The sequence below is a fragment of the Malania oleifera genome, chromosome 7 (genome assembly GCF_029873635.1).
Source record: "Malania oleifera isolate guangnan ecotype guangnan chromosome 7, ASM2987363v1, whole genome shotgun sequence".
Lineage (NCBI taxonomy): Eukaryota > Viridiplantae > Streptophyta > Magnoliopsida > Santalales > Ximeniaceae > Malania > Malania oleifera.
Window position 1 is genome coordinate 103,831,773 of NC_080423.1, and position 20,709 is coordinate 103,852,481.

The following is a 20,709-nucleotide window of genomic DNA, read 5'->3' on the forward strand; positions in this document are numbered from 1 at the left end:
GTCTTCACCTTGTCCTCTTTTGCAAACCTGATTTGGTTGTCCCGAGAAGCCATCCGTGAAAGAGAACATAGAATGTCCTGCCGTATTATCAACCAAAATATCAATGTGTGCTAGAGGGAAAATATCTTTATGATTGGCTAAATTTAGATCTCTGTGATCTACACACATCCGAACCTTTCCATCCTTCTTGGGTACGGGCACTATGTTGGCTATCCACTTAGGGTACTTAGCAACCTCCAAGAATACTGCTTCAAACTATTTTCTAACCTCCTCCTTTATCTTGAGCAACATATCCAACTTCATTCTTCTCAAATTCTGCTTTACCGACTTAGATCGTAGGATCAATGATAGCTTATGAGCACAACATTTGTGCTTTAGTCCGGGCATATCTTAGTAAGGCCATGCAAACACATCTACATACTCTTTTAACAGCCCTATCAGCTTCTCCTTATCTTGTTCAGCCAATAGAGTCCCAATTCCTGACTTGGTTAAAGTGGATATTGAGTCAAGGCTTGGTTAACTCATGGTTGCTTTGATCATCAGTTGGTAGATAAGACCTTATTCTTGCTGCTATTGTCATAAATGCTAGTCGCATATTTTAAAGAATTAGAATGATAAACATAAAGCTACCTCAAATGAAAATTTTACCACCACAACAGTGACCTCTTTCGAGAAGCTAGCAATGAACCCTTACCTTCACAGACCTGATTGTCACCATATCACACTTTGGCAAGGAGTTCAAGCTTGCAGGGAAAATGGCAGGTCTGAGCACTGTGGCCCACTCTAAAAGTCATGCCGCCCAAAATCCTGGAGAATGAAAAATATTTTGACCATAATGAAGCCATGGTCATGTTTAAAGACCTCTCTCTACTTAGGCACCCCCAAACTCCTGGCCATTTCTGATTGCTACATTACCACCCATTCTGTATTTCATGAGCTCTAGAATTGTTGCATAACAAAACACAACTTAACACAAGCTACGATTATCATATAGAGTTTCAGGACCTCTGCTCTAGACATTAATTTTGAAATTGGTCAGTTGATCCCTCGAAGAAAAATGCATGTATGATCAGTGTAACGTTCTGGTATTTTAGAAGACAACTGAATTACTTTAAAGGGCAGCTACTTAGTTTGCTTATGTTTTCAAGTAAAGAGGTTTGAGTTTCACATAAGTTCATGGTGAACGACAACTTGCATCCACGATTCTAGGGGCAGCCAAGAAGGGACCCAACATAGATAATTGGACTATAAAGTTATCTGAGCACCAAAATGAAGGGGAGGGAACTATTAATAGAGGGCATAGCACTGAAATCTTTGATGAATATGCCACAACTAAAATCAATCAAAGACTCAAAAGCGGAGCTGTCATAGAAGCGGTAGCTTCCCCCGACCAACTAAAATAACTCGAACTCAGAATTCAAACTCAAATTCAGAACTCTATTCCTCTGGCCATCCTATTCCTTCTAGGTATGATCAGTCAGCTTCCAGCCACCCAACCAATCTAGCAATTGCCTGACCGGATTCCTTCTTTGTTACCGGGGTCGCCCCAAAAGCCATAATGTAGTCTGATTACCTGTCTCAACTCTCCTCCGCTTAGGCGAGTAGCAAAAGTCCATACAAGGAATAGAGGAAGAGGAAAAACAAAAAGCTATGAGGGGGAATTTTTTAAAAAAATTATTAAATTTATTAATGAGGGTAATTGATTATTTTGCAAAAAATAAAATAAAATAAAATATGGCATCAACACGCCTATTCGAAATACAAATGGCTGATTGACAGAGGGGTTATAAACCTCATTAATTCCAAAAAAAAAATTGAAGCACAAGATGCTCATCAAAAGAAGTGAACACAAAACAAGGAATATATGGATACAAACTACAACATCACCAATTTCATAGTCCGTGAAGGTTCTTAGAAGGGCAGAAATTTCAAGACAAAGTGACTATATCCTACCCAAAGAAGGGTGTTTGCACTGAAAGAAGTGTCTCGATGCAAATGAACTATACCCAAGCAAAGATACTCATCCAAAAAGAGAGGAACAAAATAAAAGGAAGTATACTACGAAGAACCACAAAATTACTAATTTCATAGTCAATGAAGATTCCTAAAAGGGTAGAAATTCCAAGACAGCTATTTGAATATATCATCAAACTCAAAATAGCTTTATTAATGTTTTGTTTTTTGGGCACAACACAGCTTTGTTTAATGCTTTTCATTCATTGAATTCAAACTATTCTCCTCCTTTTTTCCAAACTAAATTTGACAGATCAAAACAGCTGAAGGTTTTTTTCTGAAATTTCCCAAAGTGGTAGATATTATGTTATGGTTTCTTAATGCAAAATATATAACGTTGAGACAATGTTTTAAACGGCTCAATCGAGGCTCGCCTCAAGGCAAGGCATGCTTAAAACGCCTTGAGGATCAATCTAAAATACCAAATTCCACAAAGGCTAACGCATTACATGTTGAAGCTTACGCATTTTTACAAAAAGCACGCATTTTGCGCCTTTCTAGTTGAGGCTTACGCATTTTGCGTGTGTAATTCTCTAGTTAGAATAGGTTAGAAAATTTTAACTACATGTTTGCACAAAAGGAATGTCATAATATGAGTTTATTTCTAAAACTCTTGAACCTCAACCCTTCCAAAATAACTGGACTTGTATCTTACGTCATAAAAATAGTTTGAACTTTGTAATGATATCTCTTGTCACGATTTATTTTATGTATTCAAGTTAGCAATTTCTGAATGGCCAACAAGTATTTTGCGAAGTACATCTAGTTTTTCTTTTTTACATTATATTTGAAATTTTCTTACTTTTTACTTTATTTTAAATAAATATAATTTATTTAACAATTTTTTATCTTAAAAAATAAATTCTCAAAAGGCTTACGCCCCAACTCCTTAAGGCTTACGCCTCGCCTTTTGAGGGTTAAAACGCCTCGCCTTACACCATCGCCTTTTAAAACATTGCGTTGAGATAATATTAGAAGTAGAAACCAGAAAATTTTCCAGTGCACTAAGGCAAAGTAAGGAAATAATCATATACTATTTAGAGAAATACCTATATATTTCATATTAATCGTCATCTTCTGCTTTGTGAAATGATCCTGTGGCATAAAATATGTAAATAAGTAATACTAAAATTGATACAAAATAAGATAAGAAAATAAATCATCCACTCCACAAAAAAAAAAAATGAACAGAAAAGAAAAGAACTTTTCAACTGAATCAGAGTGTAGATGCAATGACAGGGAGATCACATCAAAATTATTTTTATGAAAAGGGACAAAATGCTAGTTATATGTACAAGCAAGTCCTCTCACAAAGATATCACCAAAATGATATTAGTGACAGGTCACCAACAACAAAACATATTGAATCCCAGACGCTGATAGAAGTGAGCCCCGGCGAATATTTTCTTCATGTCTCTCCATGGAACCAGTTTTTGAATTAGAATAATTGAAAAAATAACAACTAGATTATGATACAAATCCCTATACATGTCCACAGAATCACAGATTTCCACTTTCATAGCCTAAAAAATTAAATCAAGTAGATGATATTCATGCTTTCAAAGAATTAAAAAATTTGAATTTTATTAGAGTAATCAAGACCAATCAAAGGCTATGAGCATTATAATGAATGAGGGGCTAACAGACCTTTTCAATAAGAACTCATGATAGAAACAATCTAATAACTTGTTGAAGCTGAAAATTACAAGCCAAGGATGGAAAGTGTTGAATCATACCACACCTTAATCCTTTGGGATATCCACGGACCAACATCTAGGAGTAACTGGTTCCCTGATGCATCTTTCTCTCCAACAGCACGCATGCTCTGAGCGACATATTCCTGTCCTGCTCCCTCCGCCAGCACAATAACTACATGCCCATTTTCTCTAAGACGCTGTTCGACAAATTCAAAAATCCCACCCTGGCCTTCAAGATAGAATGGAGACTCTGGAATCAAGCAGCAATCCTGTTCCATTTCAAAATCTATTAATAAATCTTGCATTGTCCCAAGAAAAATAAATAGATAGAAAGATAAATAATTCTTATGAGTTATGATTGACACATCATTAGTAAGAGAAAAAAATTCCATATGCCCATGGAATCATATTTACAACTACCATGTCTTCACTTTATTCTTTGATTGGGCTAACAGTGAAGTACACGAGAGAGAGAGAGAGAGAACTGGGAATAAACCAAAAAATATATGTAATTGATGTCACTCTGTAGCTACTCAGAAAATGAGCCATAAGCCCATCTTCCATTTAAGCACGAGGCTAAATTAAGGCCAGGTCAAATGTGTTAATAACTTCTGTTTTCATTAGACAAGGGCTAGTCAAATCAAAACAAAATATAGAAGGAAAACCTAGGAAACCTCTTTGGTCATATTTCCTAATTAGATGAATGTAAATATATAGCTATCAAATCACTTTTAAGACAGACAAAAAATGGTTCTCAAACTTGCGTCACACTAGAACTTTTGAATGAAACATTGAAGTGGCTAAAATTGCGTAAATTCAATATGACATTGAGCTTAGGTCTTACCACATCTCGGCTTGCCAAAGTTGCAAACATAGCAATAAACCCTGCATGATAAAAGTCAAAATAGTGGTTGACTTGAAAATGAAGCAAGATACTAGAAGATTAAAAATTATCCATAGAAGGCCACCATTACCCAATGCTCACACTGCTAAGCAGAACCTGGGAGAGAGGGAAGAGGCCACTCCTGGTGCTTGAACCTTCTCTCTTGCATTGACAGCTAAAAACTTTCACCATTGCACCAAACAATGGCCCCTAAAAAAGATACTAAGGATCCTAATGAGTCTATGACTTACAAGTATACCATTTATTTGAGCACTGCAACTCACCACTGTACCGGCCCATAAGTTTAACGATTCCAACGCCATTTTCCACACTTTCTACTTCCACATGTGCTGCATTAATGGCCCTCTGAGCTTCTTCAACAGCAGTGTCAAAACCGAAAGATTTGTCTATCACCTAGAACCAAGTATAAAAGCTCCAATCAATTAAAAAAAGTTCACAATTGAAAATCATAAAGTCAACGACATTTCATCAAATCTGCTTCACAAATTACATATTATGCATCAGAGATGTATGTAATGCAGTAAATAAACTGGTTTTGATGTTGAGATCCACAGAACTGCTGACCAAATTACTAAATAAAAAATCAGTAACCTTTTAGTCACCAAATAAAGATGAGGGACCCACCATGGTTGCAACAATCTAGGAGCACAATCAAGAACTAAAAAAAAAATTAAAAAATTAAAAAATTAAAAAAAATTAAAAAATCCCAAAAAATGTCTGAAATAAAAATAGAAAATCCCAGGCTCAAGACACAGAAACAGCCTCTCCAATTGTGGAGATAAGGCTGCGCAAGTCATGCCCTCCAAACCCCTGATATGGTGTGGCAGCTTTTTGCACTCATTGTTATGTTTTCACCTCCCAAATGATCAAATGGCACATCCTTTAATGACAAAGAGTTCCAAAATCTGTTTAATAAGTCCACCTTCAAAGGTAGCAATTCAGGTACCATTACAATCAAGTCACAAGAATAACTTAGTTCTTGTCAAATTTTCAGACAGCTTTTTTCGTAAGGAGCAGGTTTAGAAATTTCCCCTATTTTATTAGATTCCAGTGGGACCCCACCTTGAATAGGGAAATGAGAAATTCAAATGGGGATTGGGGCCAGGACAAGGGAAAAATCCCTTAGAGCAGATATGGGGCAGGTGATGATTTCTTTTCTACAAACTTTATTTGAAGGGGAAAGGAGAAGAAATACAACAAAAAATGATAGGCTATCCTCTCATAAAAAAAAAAATGGAAAGAAACAATAATTTTATATCTATATTTCATCTTTGGTTAATTATTTACTTTCATCCTTTTCTCTTTATTTTTTTCATTTTATTTTATTTTTTTCAGGGTGAACTTCTTGTCCCCTTTCATTGCATCTTCTCTTTCTCTATCTATCTAATATACCTTCTTTTATTATCAAAAAAAAAAAAATCAACTCCATCGTTATTCCTAATACAATAAAAAGGGATTGCATAAGCTTCTATTTAAGGCCACATTTGGTTTTCTTAGTTTCATAACAAATCAGCCAAAAATATTGCTTCACACAATGTCATTTCATAGAAGAAAAAGGGACCCAAAAAAAAGGGAGCTGATAGGTGCATTGTGAAGGGTAGAAAGTTTAAGCAGGGGATGCACCATCAACTCCAATGAACCCTCATCCACCCCATACCCAAAACCGACCTGGTTGTCATTACCCACTTTGAATCAGGTGAGGGGGAAGAAAAGCAACCTATGACACAAACTTCCAAGAGCTTACATGAGAAACAATGCCGCTTCCTCTAGAATCCCACCCATTCTCATGAACCCCCGTGCTTAATTTTTTAATCATCTTGTGGCATAAGGAGCTTACCTCTAAGGATAACCTTCCACCATTTCTCAACCAGAGGGATTTTTTTGAAGATCGCATCACCAAGCCCCAGCCCCTTTTGAATTGGGTAACAACCTCCCAGCTAACAAGACAATCTCTCTTATTCTCCCCAAAACCCAACTAGAGAAAGACACGCATCATCCTGTCAAGAGTCATAGTAACGCTCTTAGGCACTAATTAAGGAGGTATGACCCCCATGGATAATTGCATGTTTTTCCACCCCTCTAGCCTCCAACCGACCTCTCAATCACAAGATTCCAAAAGGCCCACGGGGTTAGGATGGCTTCCAAGAGGGAGGCAGATAGGACAGCAGTCAGTCCAAACTTGCACAACCCGCCAAGGCCTTAAACCACTCTAAATCCCTGCCACCCACATTAATACCCGCCACCCTGCTCTTCATCGAGCTGACCTTTAACCCCAAAATCTTTTTAAAAATTTTTAAAAGAATAATTGCCTTTCAAAATTTCAGAACATTGTCCTCAAGAAAAAGCATAGTGTCATTGGAAAACTAGAAATGTGACACCTCCACCTCCTCCTAACCAACCGCCAACAGATAAGCCCCTGATCACCCCTAAGCCCTGTGCATGCACAAGAACCCCGCTCAAGCAATCTGTCTGGCAAACAAAAACGGAGACAGCAGACCCCCTCGTCTAAGCCCTCCAAGAAGCTCTGAACCACTCCCTAGGCTGACATTGACAATAGTAGAAATATTGGTTGAGCTCAAACAACCTATGATCAACTTCCTACGCATGACCTCAAAACCTTTCCTACACATTACAATATCTAAAAAATACCAGAGTTTATCCTATCATAAGCCTTCTCAAAGTCCAGCTTAAAAATTAGCCTCCTTTTGCCCCTCCTCTACACAAGTACAGATCCTTTACCATCTAGTTAGCCACCAATATAGCATCTAATATCTATCTTGTCTTTAATGAAGGGAGATTGAGTCATGGTCACAGTACCACCCAAAACTTCTCGCGGCCTCTTAGATAAAACTTTTAATGAGAATCTTGAAAGGGCTAGTGACTACACTAATAGGCCTGAAATCACTCACCCTGGTAGATCTCTCCTTCTTCGGGGATAAGGATTGAAAATTTAGAATTAACATTGTTATCCGCCACCCGATTTCTATGAAATTCCTTGAAATAGCTCATAATATCCTCTTCCAAAGTCTTTAGATTCTCCTTAAAAGAAATGCATCACAAAACCATCAAGTCCTTATACCCTACACATAAACGCTATTTTTTTATCTTCTTCAACTTCAACAAGCTGCTAAGTTGAATTAGCCTCAATGCTACTCCAACTTAAGTTCTCCAACCTCAAGCAACCCAATTTTTGTAAAATTTTGTAATCTCTACATCAATATGAGTATGACCCCTAATTCCAAGTCCTTAATAAATTCTTCCTCCTCCTCCCACTAGCCACTCTATGTGCGGTCCTCTTCTCTAATCCGCTTCACCCTTGATTTCAAGTGCCAACTCATGTCCTCAATAAAAACACCTCCAAAAAGACTAGGCCCTGTAGCCCTAACGTCCTTATCTAACAAATCACACTCCTCTAGCCCATCTAATCCAATAATATCCACAAAAAAGTTATTCTCGGGCTCTTAGCATTCTCAAGAACCTCTTTATTCCATTCTTTCAACTTCATCTTCACACTACAGTTTTTTCATCAATTTAAACCCTCCCAGCCCTGGACCTAACACTTTCCCCACCAATCTCTCACACATTTCTAAATGAGGGGTACACCAAACACATGTTCTCAAATCTAAATGGGGTAGGACCCCAACACATTAGATTGGAATCTAAGAGCACAAGACAGCGATATGAAGCAAGCTTCACAAGGTCTCCTGCACTACATATGGTAAAACATCTTGCCACACAATGAACAAGAATCTATCAATACATGAGGAAGCCTAGTTGTATCCCGACACTATCTAAGTAAAATGGTCAATGCTAAAAGGAATATCCCTAAGCCCACAGTCCTATATAATGAAATCAAATCTCCTCATCCTGCTAGAGACCTCAGAACCTCATAGTTTATCCTAGAACTGCAAATAACATTGAAATCCAACCACCCATTATAGCCTACACAAACCAAAGACACTAACTAACACTAAAATAAATAAATAAAATAAGTCCCACAAGGAAGAAGAATTTGGACCTCAAACTGGCATAAACCACCATTCCCCGGAACCTCTAATATCAAGAAGAGCTAAAAACCAAAAAGACCATTATAAGAAGATACCCTCAGGTCCCAAATCACAATTTGACCCCCAAACACACCCAAAGAGAAGCAAACCACCCAATCTCTCCCCTTCAAGTCCCATATGCTTCTAATCAAAAAATGAATCAACATATTCTACTTTGGTCTCCTACAGGAATAAGGTGTCAAGGTTTGACTAATTAACTAGTTCCTTCACAATTCTTCTATTTCTACCTCCTCCTGGTTCCCAAATGTTTAAATCCTGGATGACATGCCTCCCATCTCATAGTTAACTTATGAAGCTAACATCCCCAACTCCCTACTCAATATCTTTGCTTTTTTCCTATTCCCAAGCTTCTTTACCCTCAAATCTAACTCTCTCACCACTAGAACTCACCAAAGACCAACCCAACCTATATAGGAGATCCTAAGCATCTTGATTATCCCCCTTATCCTCTAAAAGGTCTGTAATGAAACCCACCCCCCCCCCCCCCCACCCATAAATTGATTAACTCCTTATGGTGCAACAGTAGAATAAAATTTGCTTGGGACTACATCAAATGTGGGAGAATCTTGGAAAAGTCTTAATTTACCTAGTGGGCCTCTCTTTGGTTGTTGCCAATGCACATTTTCGCTAAAATTGGAATTAGGGACAATGGACATATCAGAAGATGGCGTAGAAGTTATCTAGGTTCTTGATGGAGAATGGCTAGGTTCTCCGCAATTCGAAACAATATATGAACTTGTACCTCTTTGAATAGAATTACAATCTGCCTCCTTTGACAGATTCTATAGCACCTTCAAACAACTTATCCTCTATCTAAAGACTTTCCTTCGACTCACCATCATTCCTCCACAAGTGCTCCATGAATAGGCCCTCATTCTTTGGTTCATAAACGGAGAAAGATATGGCTCCTCATCTTCAAAGCCTAAAGAGTGTGCTCTCCGAACTTCACTATCTACTTCACTTTGATCCTCGCTCTATTCACCTTCCTATAGATCTTCAACAGTTGATTCAAGATTTGGTTTGGCAAATGAAAGTATCCATGCAACGTGACTCCAAACTCCCCAAAACTTGTGACTACTTTTCCTGATTACCAATGGTGACTGCACTTGAATTTCTAGTGGACATATCCTCCTCCTTCTAATTAACTCGTGCCCTAGTGGTCTGGGCCTTAGGAGAAACAACTACTTTAGGTTTAGATGCCCCCTGCATTACCGCCTCCTTATAGCTAACATGAGCCCTCCTTTGGGCCTCTTCCACTTGCTCAACTTCAACCCTCCTTTCTTAAAGGCCTCCTCAAGACCCACCTTAACATTGGGTCTACTTATTTTGTTGTTTTGGACCCTTCCTATGTAGGGTCAAAGGTCTTAAGGAACATACCTACTAACCAAGAAAATTCATAAAACTTTTCCAGAAGTAGGTAGAGACTTACATTTCGACTGCTCATTAGTCAAACTTTCCTCATTTCTCAAAATTCTCCTTTCACGGTTGAGTTCATCAAAATTCCTTCATTTCTAACAAAGCTCTTCCAATCTTGTGAAGACTAGTTGTACTCTACCCACATCCAAGGATCCACTGTCGAGGCACTACAAGTTAGATGTAGGTTGGTTAAATTTCTTTCATTTGCTTTCTCAACTGATACTTCCTAAATTTTTTCTTTGTTGACTGCTTTATCCACTCCATATAGTATACAAATCCTCTAAAAGCCTCCCTTGACCAATGTTCTTTGCATTTATATGAATCTCCTAGAAGCATTAAGTCTCAAGCAAACCAAAATGAAGTGGTTAGGCGCCTTACTGCCTTAAATGTCTTCACTTACGGATTCCAAATTCTCAAGAAGAACTAGTGCAACTCCTTCAGCATCTAGTGATATTCCTCACTTGAGAACGAGGACAAGAAAGGCATTGCTTGCTTTTAGCTCCCTTTTTCCTCAAAAAAAAAAATTGTTTTCTATTTATAAAAACAAGGTTTTGGCTATTCATTGGCTTGATTGACGTTCAGTACAAGACAAGCTGCCAAAATTTTGGTTTGAAAAAGGTTTAGGTAAAGGAAAGAAGTTTTGGTTGCGTGCAAGGGGAAAAAACACCAATGTATGGTTCTTCGTTGAGGATCTCTCATGAAGGATGTTGTTTTAAGGATAAGTGCTATTGCAGGCATGATCACGAAGTAGAGGGACATGGGCCGTGGGATTCTGGTGGAGAGTTTTGGCAAAGGGGTTCATCATGATAGAGGATCTTGTCAACATTTGCAAAAAAAAAAAGAAGAAGTTAATATAGATAATTTTTATAAAATTGAAAAGAAAAGAAAAGAAAATATGCATATGTATGTATGTATGTATGTATATATGTATGTATAGAAAAGTACTTATTGCAATAAGAACTTAAAATTAAGTACTTGTAAAAAAAAGTATTGTTTGTCTTGCACCAAACAAGTACTTTTGGCAAGAACTTTTCAAAACTATTTTTTTTTTTAAAAAAAATTACTTTTCTAGAAGTGACCTTGGGCTACTTTTTGGTTACATGAGAGCAATCATGTAAAGAGGCAGTGGCAATTTCGTCCTTATAATGATCTGCTGGGATGATTTGCAATATTACCCCTCCCCCAAGGATTCAAAAATCTAGCACTAGTGGCCATTGTCGCCGCCGTGGTGTCAACCGTGAAGTTGCTAGCCACACCATTGCCTCATCCTTCTCACGTCGCCTCTTCCTCCATGTGACAGACACCCCTCATGGCCCCATCTCTACTATGGCCGATTTGGCCCTCACACCCAATCCAAAGAAGGGGAATTCATTTGCAAAGCCTTAATTCATCATATTTTCTACCTAATGATAATATAATATTGTAATTTGTTAATTCTAAGATAATAATTATAAATTATATTAATTAAAAATTTTAATTAAATAAATAATTTTATTAACATAAATTAATAATTATATATTATTTTATCACGATTTGGACATGCATTAGTCAACTATCTTAAGTGAGCAGCATGAAAACTTGATAGAATTATGACAATGTTTGACAGAACTTACAGCAATATCATTATCGATTGTCTTGGGAATGCCAGCCACTGCCACTTGAAGGCCACGTTTCACAACTTCCTTAATGAAAATAATAATAATAATCTGTGTAACTTTATCCATGATGACAGATAACCAGTCAAAAAGTAGATAAATAATGACGAATCAATCACCTTGTAAATAACAGCTGCTCCCTTTTGAGTCCCATCCCCTCCAATTATATACACCTAACCAGAAATAAATCAGATTTTCAAAAAAATTTCCATGAACTGAGGCACCACAGATGACAGCACAACTGAAAAAAGGGTCCACCTGATTTATTCCTCGATCCTGAATGTTATCAACTATCTTGTTTGTATCATGACCTCCACGTGAAGTCTGAAGAAAGGTGCCACCACGTTTATGGATATCATTGACAAGTTTAGGTGTCAATTGCATAGTATTCTTAGAGTAAAATCCTCTATATCCTCCCTGGAAAGTTTCAATAGTACACAATGCAAGAAGCAAAAAACTATCAAATTTTAACCCCCCAAAAAAAAATTTTGAATACTTTATGCTTGTTAGAAAGCAAAACTTAATGTTAGATTACCACTTTAACTAAAAGCTTAAGTTGTTAGGTTGTGGGCCAACAATGTATATCAAGCTTTTAACACACCCCCACACTTGCATGTGGAGAGAAATAATTGATTAATAACACCCATGGCACACAAATAAACACAGGCAATAGACTAGAACCTCAGGACCCCCTGGTGACCAGCTCTGATATCATGTTAGATAACCACTTTACCTAAAAGCTTAAGCCATTAAGTTGGCCAGCAATGTATAACAAGCTTTAACACTTAACATATATATATATATATATATATATATATAAACAATATTTACGTGATTACTATGAATCATAAAAAAAAAGAACATGAAGCTTTTTTTCCTCGCTTTTGTTGCCAATTGCTACAAGAATAAGACAAAAATACATTACATCCACAATAATTACTTGAAGAAGCAGCAACACCTAAAAACTTGTATGCATAATTGTGATATTTTTTCGAGATAAAATGAAGAAATCCAACGGCAATGAACTTAATAATCATCTCAGTTTGCAGGAACTAGGAAGGCATAAGAAGTTTAGCTACGCTAAGCTACATGTCCTTAGATAAACAAAGCTGCATCTTCCTGTAATTCTTAAATGCGTATAGCTAGGAAACAAAATCAGCCTAGCTGCTCAATACTCATAATAAGAAAAAACACTAGTTTTGGGACAAGGACACCTTTGATGATTTCACCTACATGTTCGGCCCTTCCAGGGTTCATCATCCAGGGAACTATATTGGGAGTAAAGGCTTGTCAAAAAGTTTAGCATCAAGACTTCTCAAATGGAGCTCAAAGAGTCCTTATTCCTTAATAATCTTTCATTCCATGTTTCAAATGTCTGTCAGCATGTCAAAATATTATTTGGCTTGCGTAATCTCTATGGTTATTATCAGATAATTCATGTGAACCTTGAAGTTTAATTAGCATTAATGAGTTGAAATATTCACCAATACACCATCAACTAGTCATTATTGAAAATTCAGGATCTTGATTATGGATCAGATGATCCTGATTTTATGGGAGCTCATTCCTCCTCCAATGGATGATCTAGAGGGAGCTCCTGATTCGAGGAATGATGAATTAGAAGAGGTAGACGATAAGATTGAGCAGAAGGAGATCAATACTGATTTTGTGTCTCGTATTCAAAATGTGCTGGATAAAAAAAGGTATGCGGCTAGCAGACTCAGAAAGAAAGGAAGTTCGCTTGGATAAAGGCATAATCAAAGCTAGGAAGGGGCAACGGGACTTGGTTAATTTGCAGTGTTCCATCAATTATGATGGGAAAGGTCTAAAGAAAGGCTTTCTTAGGTAGTGTTTAGTTACATAGGGTCTTGGGTGCAGGTCATAGTGGTTTGATTTCTGGAAAGTTTTAGTTTGGGTGGTCTTAATTTTTGTTTTTATTTTCTTTGAGGATTCCTTATCCTCTACTGCTTTTATCTTCTCTCTCTTAATATATCCTCTTTTATTATTTAAATAAACTCAAGATCTTATCATTATGTGAACTTAGTGAGGCAGCTACTAGTGTTATTAATATTAAAAAAATGTTTTTTTTCATTTCCTAATCTGGTATACTTTATTTAATTCTATTGACAGCCTCATCACTTTCTACCACACCAAAGATCAGCTCATAAAATAGTTTGGCACCATTTTCTTTTCAATTCTCTTTATGCTAAGAATCTTAAGAATTTTTCCCTATAAGAATGAATAAGTTATTTCCCCTGGGAGAAAGATTGTACGGAAACTTGCCAGCTGGAATTCTGGGTTGCAGGGTGGGATCACTTCAGTAAACCCAGTCTTCTCAAGGGAGCTAAATTCAGGAAGAAAAGAATATCGGATCCTATTAGCATCTTCACAATTTTCATGCCGCGGTGAACAGACAACGGATTTAAAAAAAAAAAAAAGGGCCATCTCAGTGGAAGGAGAAGGAACTGCAACAGCAAAGAGCCAGGGACTACTGACCCTATTCTTGTTCCCAGCCGTCTGTTACGAATCTGGGAAGCCAGTGCAGAGGGATTTGGAAGGATGTTACCTTTCTAAAGCAGGAAATTAACCCTTATAAAAGCATGCTATCTAACTTCACCATCTACTTCACGTTCCTTTTCCTGATTTACACAACATAGCAAAGAAGTTAGAAACAGAGAAGAATTCTCTGGCGTAATATGTGGAAGGAAAACTATTAGTGTGCATCCAGTCCCACATCGTCTCTGTGAGCAGTTCCAGACAAGTCATTACCTGTAACAATAATATCATCCACATAGACAGAGATAATATTGCAATGACCATGGGAGAGACGCCTAATAAAGCAAGTGTGGTCTAACTGGCACTGAATAAATCCCATAGAGAGAACCACATCACTGAATCTTTTAAACCATGCATGAGGTGATAGCTTAAGCCCATATAAGGACTTGCGCAATTTACACACTTTGCCAGAATACTCCCACTGAGTAGAAAAACCGGGAGGGGGATCCATGTAAATAGTACCATTCAAGAAGGCATTCTTGTATAAAGGCCAAGTGAAAGAAGCCGCCAAAGATATCAGGAGGCGAACAGTAGTGAGCTTTGCCATAGGAGCAAATAAAGCATGAAAATCCTGACCTAGAATCTGCATAAAACCCTTAGCCACCAAGCAGGCTTTATACCTGTCAACAGTACCTTCTGCAAGGTGCTTAACTGTGAACACCCACTTACAGCCGACCGTGCGTGCACCTCAAGGAAGGGGAACAAGATCCCAAGTATGTTGCTGATGTAGAGTGTCCATCTCAGTACGCATGGCGGCAACCCATTTGGGGTCCTGGAGGGCCTCATGAACTGAGCGAGGTATGATAATAGCATCAACCTGTCCTAAAAAGGCTTCATAACTCGAGGAAATATCCTGATAAGAAAGATACTGGGAGATAGGGTGGTCAGTAGAATAGGTTAAAGAAAGTCTATTAGGAGCTCGACAAGTTCGAGAAGGATACCGTGAGGAGGGAGCGGGGGAATTAGGGACTATAGGAGACATACCTGACCTCAGTGAAGATGTTGGCAGAGGCTCTGAAGGGTGCAGTCGGAGAGTGTAAACTTGTGGAATGAGAGAGATTTGGTCCTGCCCGATGGCGACAGAGGTCGGAGGCTCAGAAGATGAAGACAACACCGGAGAGGAGGGCACTGGTATAGATGGTGGAAAGATAGGCTCAGGTCGAGGAAGTGGAGATGGCACTGGAGGAGATATGGAAGGAGAGGAGTCAATGTAGAATGGGTTAGACTCATGGAACGTGACATCGAGAGAGTGATAAGTGTGCCGACTAACAGGATCATAACAACGATATCCCTTAGACATAGAGGAATACCCTAGAAAAATGCACTGGATGGCTTTATCATCAAGCTTGGTCCAAGAAGGACTCTAGTCATGAACAAAGCAGGTGCATCCAAGCACTCTAGGAAGAAGGGAGAAAAGGGACCGATCGGGATGCAGAAGATAAAGTGGAGCCGAATTTTGCAATGCACAACTGGGGGTACGATTGAGAAGTGTTAGATTACCACTTTACCTAAAAGCTTAAGCCATTAGGTTGTGGGCTAACAATGTATATCAAGCTTTAACACTCCCCTGCACGTGCAGCCCAGCAACACGTGGAGAAATAAACACATGATAAATAGCACCCATAATAAGAAATGCAATAATTTTTTTTTAAATTGCAGGCAACAAGACTAGAATCCAAGACCTCCTAGTAACCAGCTCTGATACAATGTTAGAGAACTCATCCTCAAAACCTAGGTATCTAGGAGAGAGAGCTAGGAGAATTTTATACTGGCTTTGGAACTGCTCACAGAGACAATGTGGGACTGGATGCACCCTAATACTCCCCCTCGAGTCCATGGGGGAAATGAGGCGAGGAGAGCACATGGGGGGAAATGAGGTGAGGAAAAGTCCAACCCACGAAGGAGCCAAGCAGCCCAAGGCCCAGCTCTAATACCATGTTAGATTACCACTTTACCTAAAAGCTTAAGCTATTAGGTTGTGGGCTAACAATGTATATACCTGAGCTCGGTGAAGATGCTGGGAGAGGCTCCGAAGGGCGCGGTCGGCAAGTGTAAACTTGTGGAATGAGAGAGATTTGGTCCTGCCCGGTGGCAACAGAGGTAGGAGGCTCAGAAGACGAAGCGACACCGGAGAGGAGGGCACTGGTATAGATGGAAGAAAGATAGGCTCAGGTCGAGGAAGTGGAGATGGCACTGGCGGAGATATAGAAGGAGAGGAGTCAATGTAGAATGGGATAGACTCATGGAACGTGACATCGAGAGAGTGATAAGTGTGCCGACTAACAGGATCATAAAAACGATATCCCTTAGACATAGTGGAATACCCTAGAAAAATGCACTGGATGGCTTTATCATCAAGCTTGGTCCTAGAAGGAATCCGGTCATGAACAAAGCAAGTGCATCCAAACACTCTAGGAAGAAGGGAGAAAAGGGAACGGTCAGGATGCAGAAGATGAAGTGGAGCCAAATTCTGCAACGCATGATTCGGGATACAATTGAGAAGATAGGCTGCAGTGAGAACGGCGTCAGGCCAATAAGACTTGGGGACGTGCATTCCCCGAAGAAGACAATGGACGATAGACATGATGTGGCGATTTTTGCGTTCAGCCACACCATTCTGTTCAGAAGTGTAGGGACATGTTAGCTATTGAAGAATACCCTGTTGACACAACTCAGCACGAAACTCATTACTGAGGTACTCACAGCCATTGTCAGACCTCAAGATACAAATCAAGGCATTGTATTAAGTCTTAATCATTCATAGGAAAGCCTGAAAATGAGTGAAAACTTTGGATTTATTTTTCATGAGGTAGACCCAGGTACAATGGGAGTAATCGTCAATAAAGGTCACATAATATCGATGCTGAGTGAGTGAGGATACGGAGAAGGGACCCCAGATACCACTATGAACAATATCAAAAGCTGCAAGAGAATGGTGCATACGAGACGGATAAGATGAACGAACATGCTTAGATAATTCACAAGTAGCACACTGAAAATTAAAATTCTTGCAAGCTTTATTAAATTCTGGAAACAACCAACACAAATATTTAAAATTTGCATGTCCCAAACGGGCATGCCACAAATCCAAGGTTTTTAAAGAGAAAACAACGGAAACATCATAAGGCAAAACAGAAGCCTGAAATCCAGAAGAGGATGTAGGACAAGAAGGCGAATCGCCAAAGTAGTAGAGCATGTCCCTTTCAAAGCCCCTGCCAAAAATCTTCCTCAAACTCAGGTCCTGCAAGTAACAAAAGTTGAGTAAGAAAACTACAGCATAGTTGTATTGTTTGGCAATCCGATTAACAGATAAGAAGTTATAGGAAAATTGTGGAACATAATAAACAGGGGTTAAAGATAGAGTCGATGATAAACAGGTAGTGCCTTGGGTATGATGGGAACGAGAGGTACCATCAGCAATGCGGACATTACAAACCAACGAAGGGATAGGGGATGTAATGAGAGATGCTTTACCAGTCAAATGGTTGTTTGCCCCTGAGTCCAGTATCCAAACAGGTGTGCCAGACTTACTTAAAAGGGCAGTAGGGTTACCTGCAGCAAAGGTGGCTGTAGAGGAAGATGCAGTTGGTGCAGCAGAGGCAAGGAGGCTAATCTAAGACTGAAGCTGAGTAAGCTGAGCCTGGAGCTGAGAGAAATCTGGAGCAGCAGCAGGTGCAGGAGAAAAGGAAGCCGAAGATGCACAAAGAGATTCTGCAACAGCTCCAGTGTTAGAAGGTCCTTGACCTTTGCCACGACCACGACCACAACCACAACCATGAGAGGCTTGTTTGGAGTAACGCTCCTGCAGCTCTAGGTGGAGAATGAAGCAATGCTCAATGGTGTGATTATTCCGTTGGCAGTGCTGGCAGAATCGAGTCTTGCAATCAACAGACCGAGCACCAGTAGGGGCTGCAAGGGCAACCTGCTCGGGCGCACTAGAAGAAGCAAATCCAAGGAGAAGACGTTGTCGACAATCATCACCATCAATTATTGCAAATGCCTTGCAGAAAGAAGGCAGCGGGAATGTGTTCAAAATCTGAGTCCGAGATAAGTCAGGGCGTGGAAGGTTCAAAGGAGAAGAGGGGGATGTACTGTCCTTGGTAGCCATTGTAAAGAAGAGGAATAGTCTACAAAAGTATCACCGCAACAAAGCAAGTTGCCGAAAGAGTGGTCGGAAAAAATAGAGAGTGAATGATTGTGCTAAATTACATCAAGTAATTTCCCAAGGAAGTGGGGGGTCACAATGGACCGCTTAAGTCCCACTTTCTTAGACAGAATTTTCCTTAGACATGTAATTAGCACAATACATTACTACAACTATACTCGACAATAAAAATAGGCGTGCTTTATATAGCAGGGAAAGAATCAGAAAGCTGTCAGAGATGCCGAAAAGCCGCCGGAGAAGTCACCGAGAAGTCGATGGAAAAGCTACTGGAGACGCTAGGAAGTTGTCGGAGTTGCCGGAGAAGCCACTGAAAGCTGCCGGAAAGTTGCTAGAGATGCCAAAAATTCATTGGAAAAGTTACCGAAAGATGCCGAGAAAGTCACCGGAAATTCACCGGAAAGCTGTCAGGAAAGTCATCGGAGTAGCCGAAAAAGTCGTCGGAGATACCAGAAAGGAGCCGGAAAAGTTACCGGAAGATGACGGGGAAGTCGTTGGAGCTACCGGAAAGTTGCCAAGAATTCACCAGAAATTTGCCGGAAATTCACCATAAAGTTGTCGGGAAAGGCGTCAGAGTCACCGGAAAAGTGACGAAAAGTCACCAGAGCCGCAGAGAGTTCGTCAGAAGCTGCCGGAAAAGTCTTCGAAGTCACCGGGAAAGTCTCCGGAAGGTACCGGGAAAATAGTAGACTGAGTTTTCTGATGTACAAGATCCACTAAAGGTGGCAAGTACAGAGCATACAACTCAACCTACTACCAATGAAGTTTTCTGAGGCATAAGCTCCACATACGTGGCGAGTGCAAAGCACGATTGCAATGCATGAACTCTGCAAGTTGATAGGCACCACCCTACACTTCCCCAAATGATATTTTTTTTTGTTAGAGAACTCATCCTCAAAACCTAGGTATCAAGGAGAGAGAACTAAGAGGATCTTATACTGGCTTTGGAACTGCTCACAGAGACGATGTGGGACTAGATGCACACTAATACTCCCCCTCGAGCCCATGGGGGGAAATGAGGTGAGGAGAAGTCCAACCCGCGGAGGAGCCAAGCCACCCAAGGCCTAGCTCTAATACCAATGTTGGGTGGTTTTGGGTCCTCTTAACCCTAAGAGCTAGCTTTTGGGGTTAAGAAGGTCCAAGACCACCCAACACTGGTATCAGAGCCCATGGTTTCTCCCTGGGATGCTGGGCATGTGGTGCTGCCAATTTGGTGAGCCCAATTCATGTGGCGTTTGGAGCCCGATCCCAATTTGTGAGGAGTTTGTAGCCCGATGTGTGAGTGGGAGATTGTTGGGGTTTGTCCCACATCGGTTGTGGAAGGGGTTTGGTGGTCAGTTATTAAGTGTGAGGGAAAGACTCACCCCATAAGCTAGCTTTTGGGGTTGAGAAGGCCCCCCAAGACCACCCAACACTAGTATCAAAGCTAGGCCTTGGGCTGCTTGGCTCCTCCGTGGGTTGGACTTCTCCTCGCCTCATTTCCCCCCATGGGCTCTCCTCGCCTCATTTCCCCCATGGGCTCGAGGGGGAGTATTAGTATGCATCTAGTCCGACATCGTCTCTATGAGCAACTCCAAAGCCAGTATAAGATCCTCTTAGCTCTCTCTCCTTGATACCTAGGTTTTGAGGATGAGTTCTCTAATAAAAACAAATATCATTTGGGGAAGTGTAGGGTGGTGCCTATCAACTTGGGGCATAAAGCGCAGCAATCATCTTGAAAGCTCTTCTTGGTAAATGGTTTCATTGTGCTGGAGAGAGTTCACTCATAGAGGAAAGTAATTGCAGTAAAGTACGAACTTTGAAACGACTGATGCCAAAGAAAGGCAAGGATCCATAGTACAGGAATTCAAAATTGGATTAGAAAGGGTCGGGATGTTTTTTCACTGTATATGCTCTATGAGTTAGGAAATGGAGAATTTATCTTCTTCTAGCTTGACAAGTGGCATGGGAAATTTCCTTGAGTTCACAATTTATGGATATGTACTCGCTAGAAAGGGATAAAAAAAGATGATTAGATGAGCAGTTTGTCTCCATCAAAAAGGGGAGTGTTATAAAGCACAGATATTTCTATAGGATGCTCACATTCAAATTGCATTAGAATTCAAGAATACCCCTCAGGCATTGTATCAGATCATTCAAAAATGTGTCAGCAATGACATAGGCATGTCCTTCAAAGGGTTTGAGGACAGAGCCTTACAATTGTTTGAGGATATTGAAAGAAAGAGGGTAGTGGATATGG

The 20,709-nt window shown here is 39.7% G+C and overlaps 1 protein-coding gene across 6 annotated transcripts in view; it reads right to left on the minus strand.

Annotated features, from left to right (window-relative positions):
* Positions 1-20,709, minus strand: part of LOC131159326 (ATP-dependent 6-phosphofructokinase 4, chloroplastic) — an 84,308-nt gene that overhangs the window by 41,422 nt on the left and 22,177 nt on the right. For 3 of the 6 annotated variants that reach the window (XR_009137783.1, XM_058114127.1, XM_058114128.1), the window contains exons 6-12: positions 12,011-12,169; positions 11,872-11,925; positions 11,711-11,779; positions 4,878-5,007; positions 4,555-4,595; positions 3,755-3,979; positions 3,063-3,108 (exon numbers count right to left, since the gene is read on the minus strand). Coding sequence is in view for 4 of the 6 variants with exons in the window: in XM_058114127.1 (XP_057970110.1) it covers positions 3,063-3,108; positions 3,755-3,979; positions 4,555-4,595; positions 4,878-5,007; positions 11,711-11,779; positions 11,872-11,925; positions 12,011-12,169 (724 nt within the window). In the remaining 2 variants the exon portion in view is untranslated. The remainder of the gene's footprint in view (positions 1-3,062; positions 3,109-3,754; positions 3,980-4,554; positions 4,596-4,877; positions 5,008-11,710; positions 11,780-11,871; positions 11,926-12,010; positions 12,170-20,709) is intronic. The other 3 variants (XR_009137784.1, XM_058114130.1, XM_058114129.1) reach the window with 2 other exon arrangements.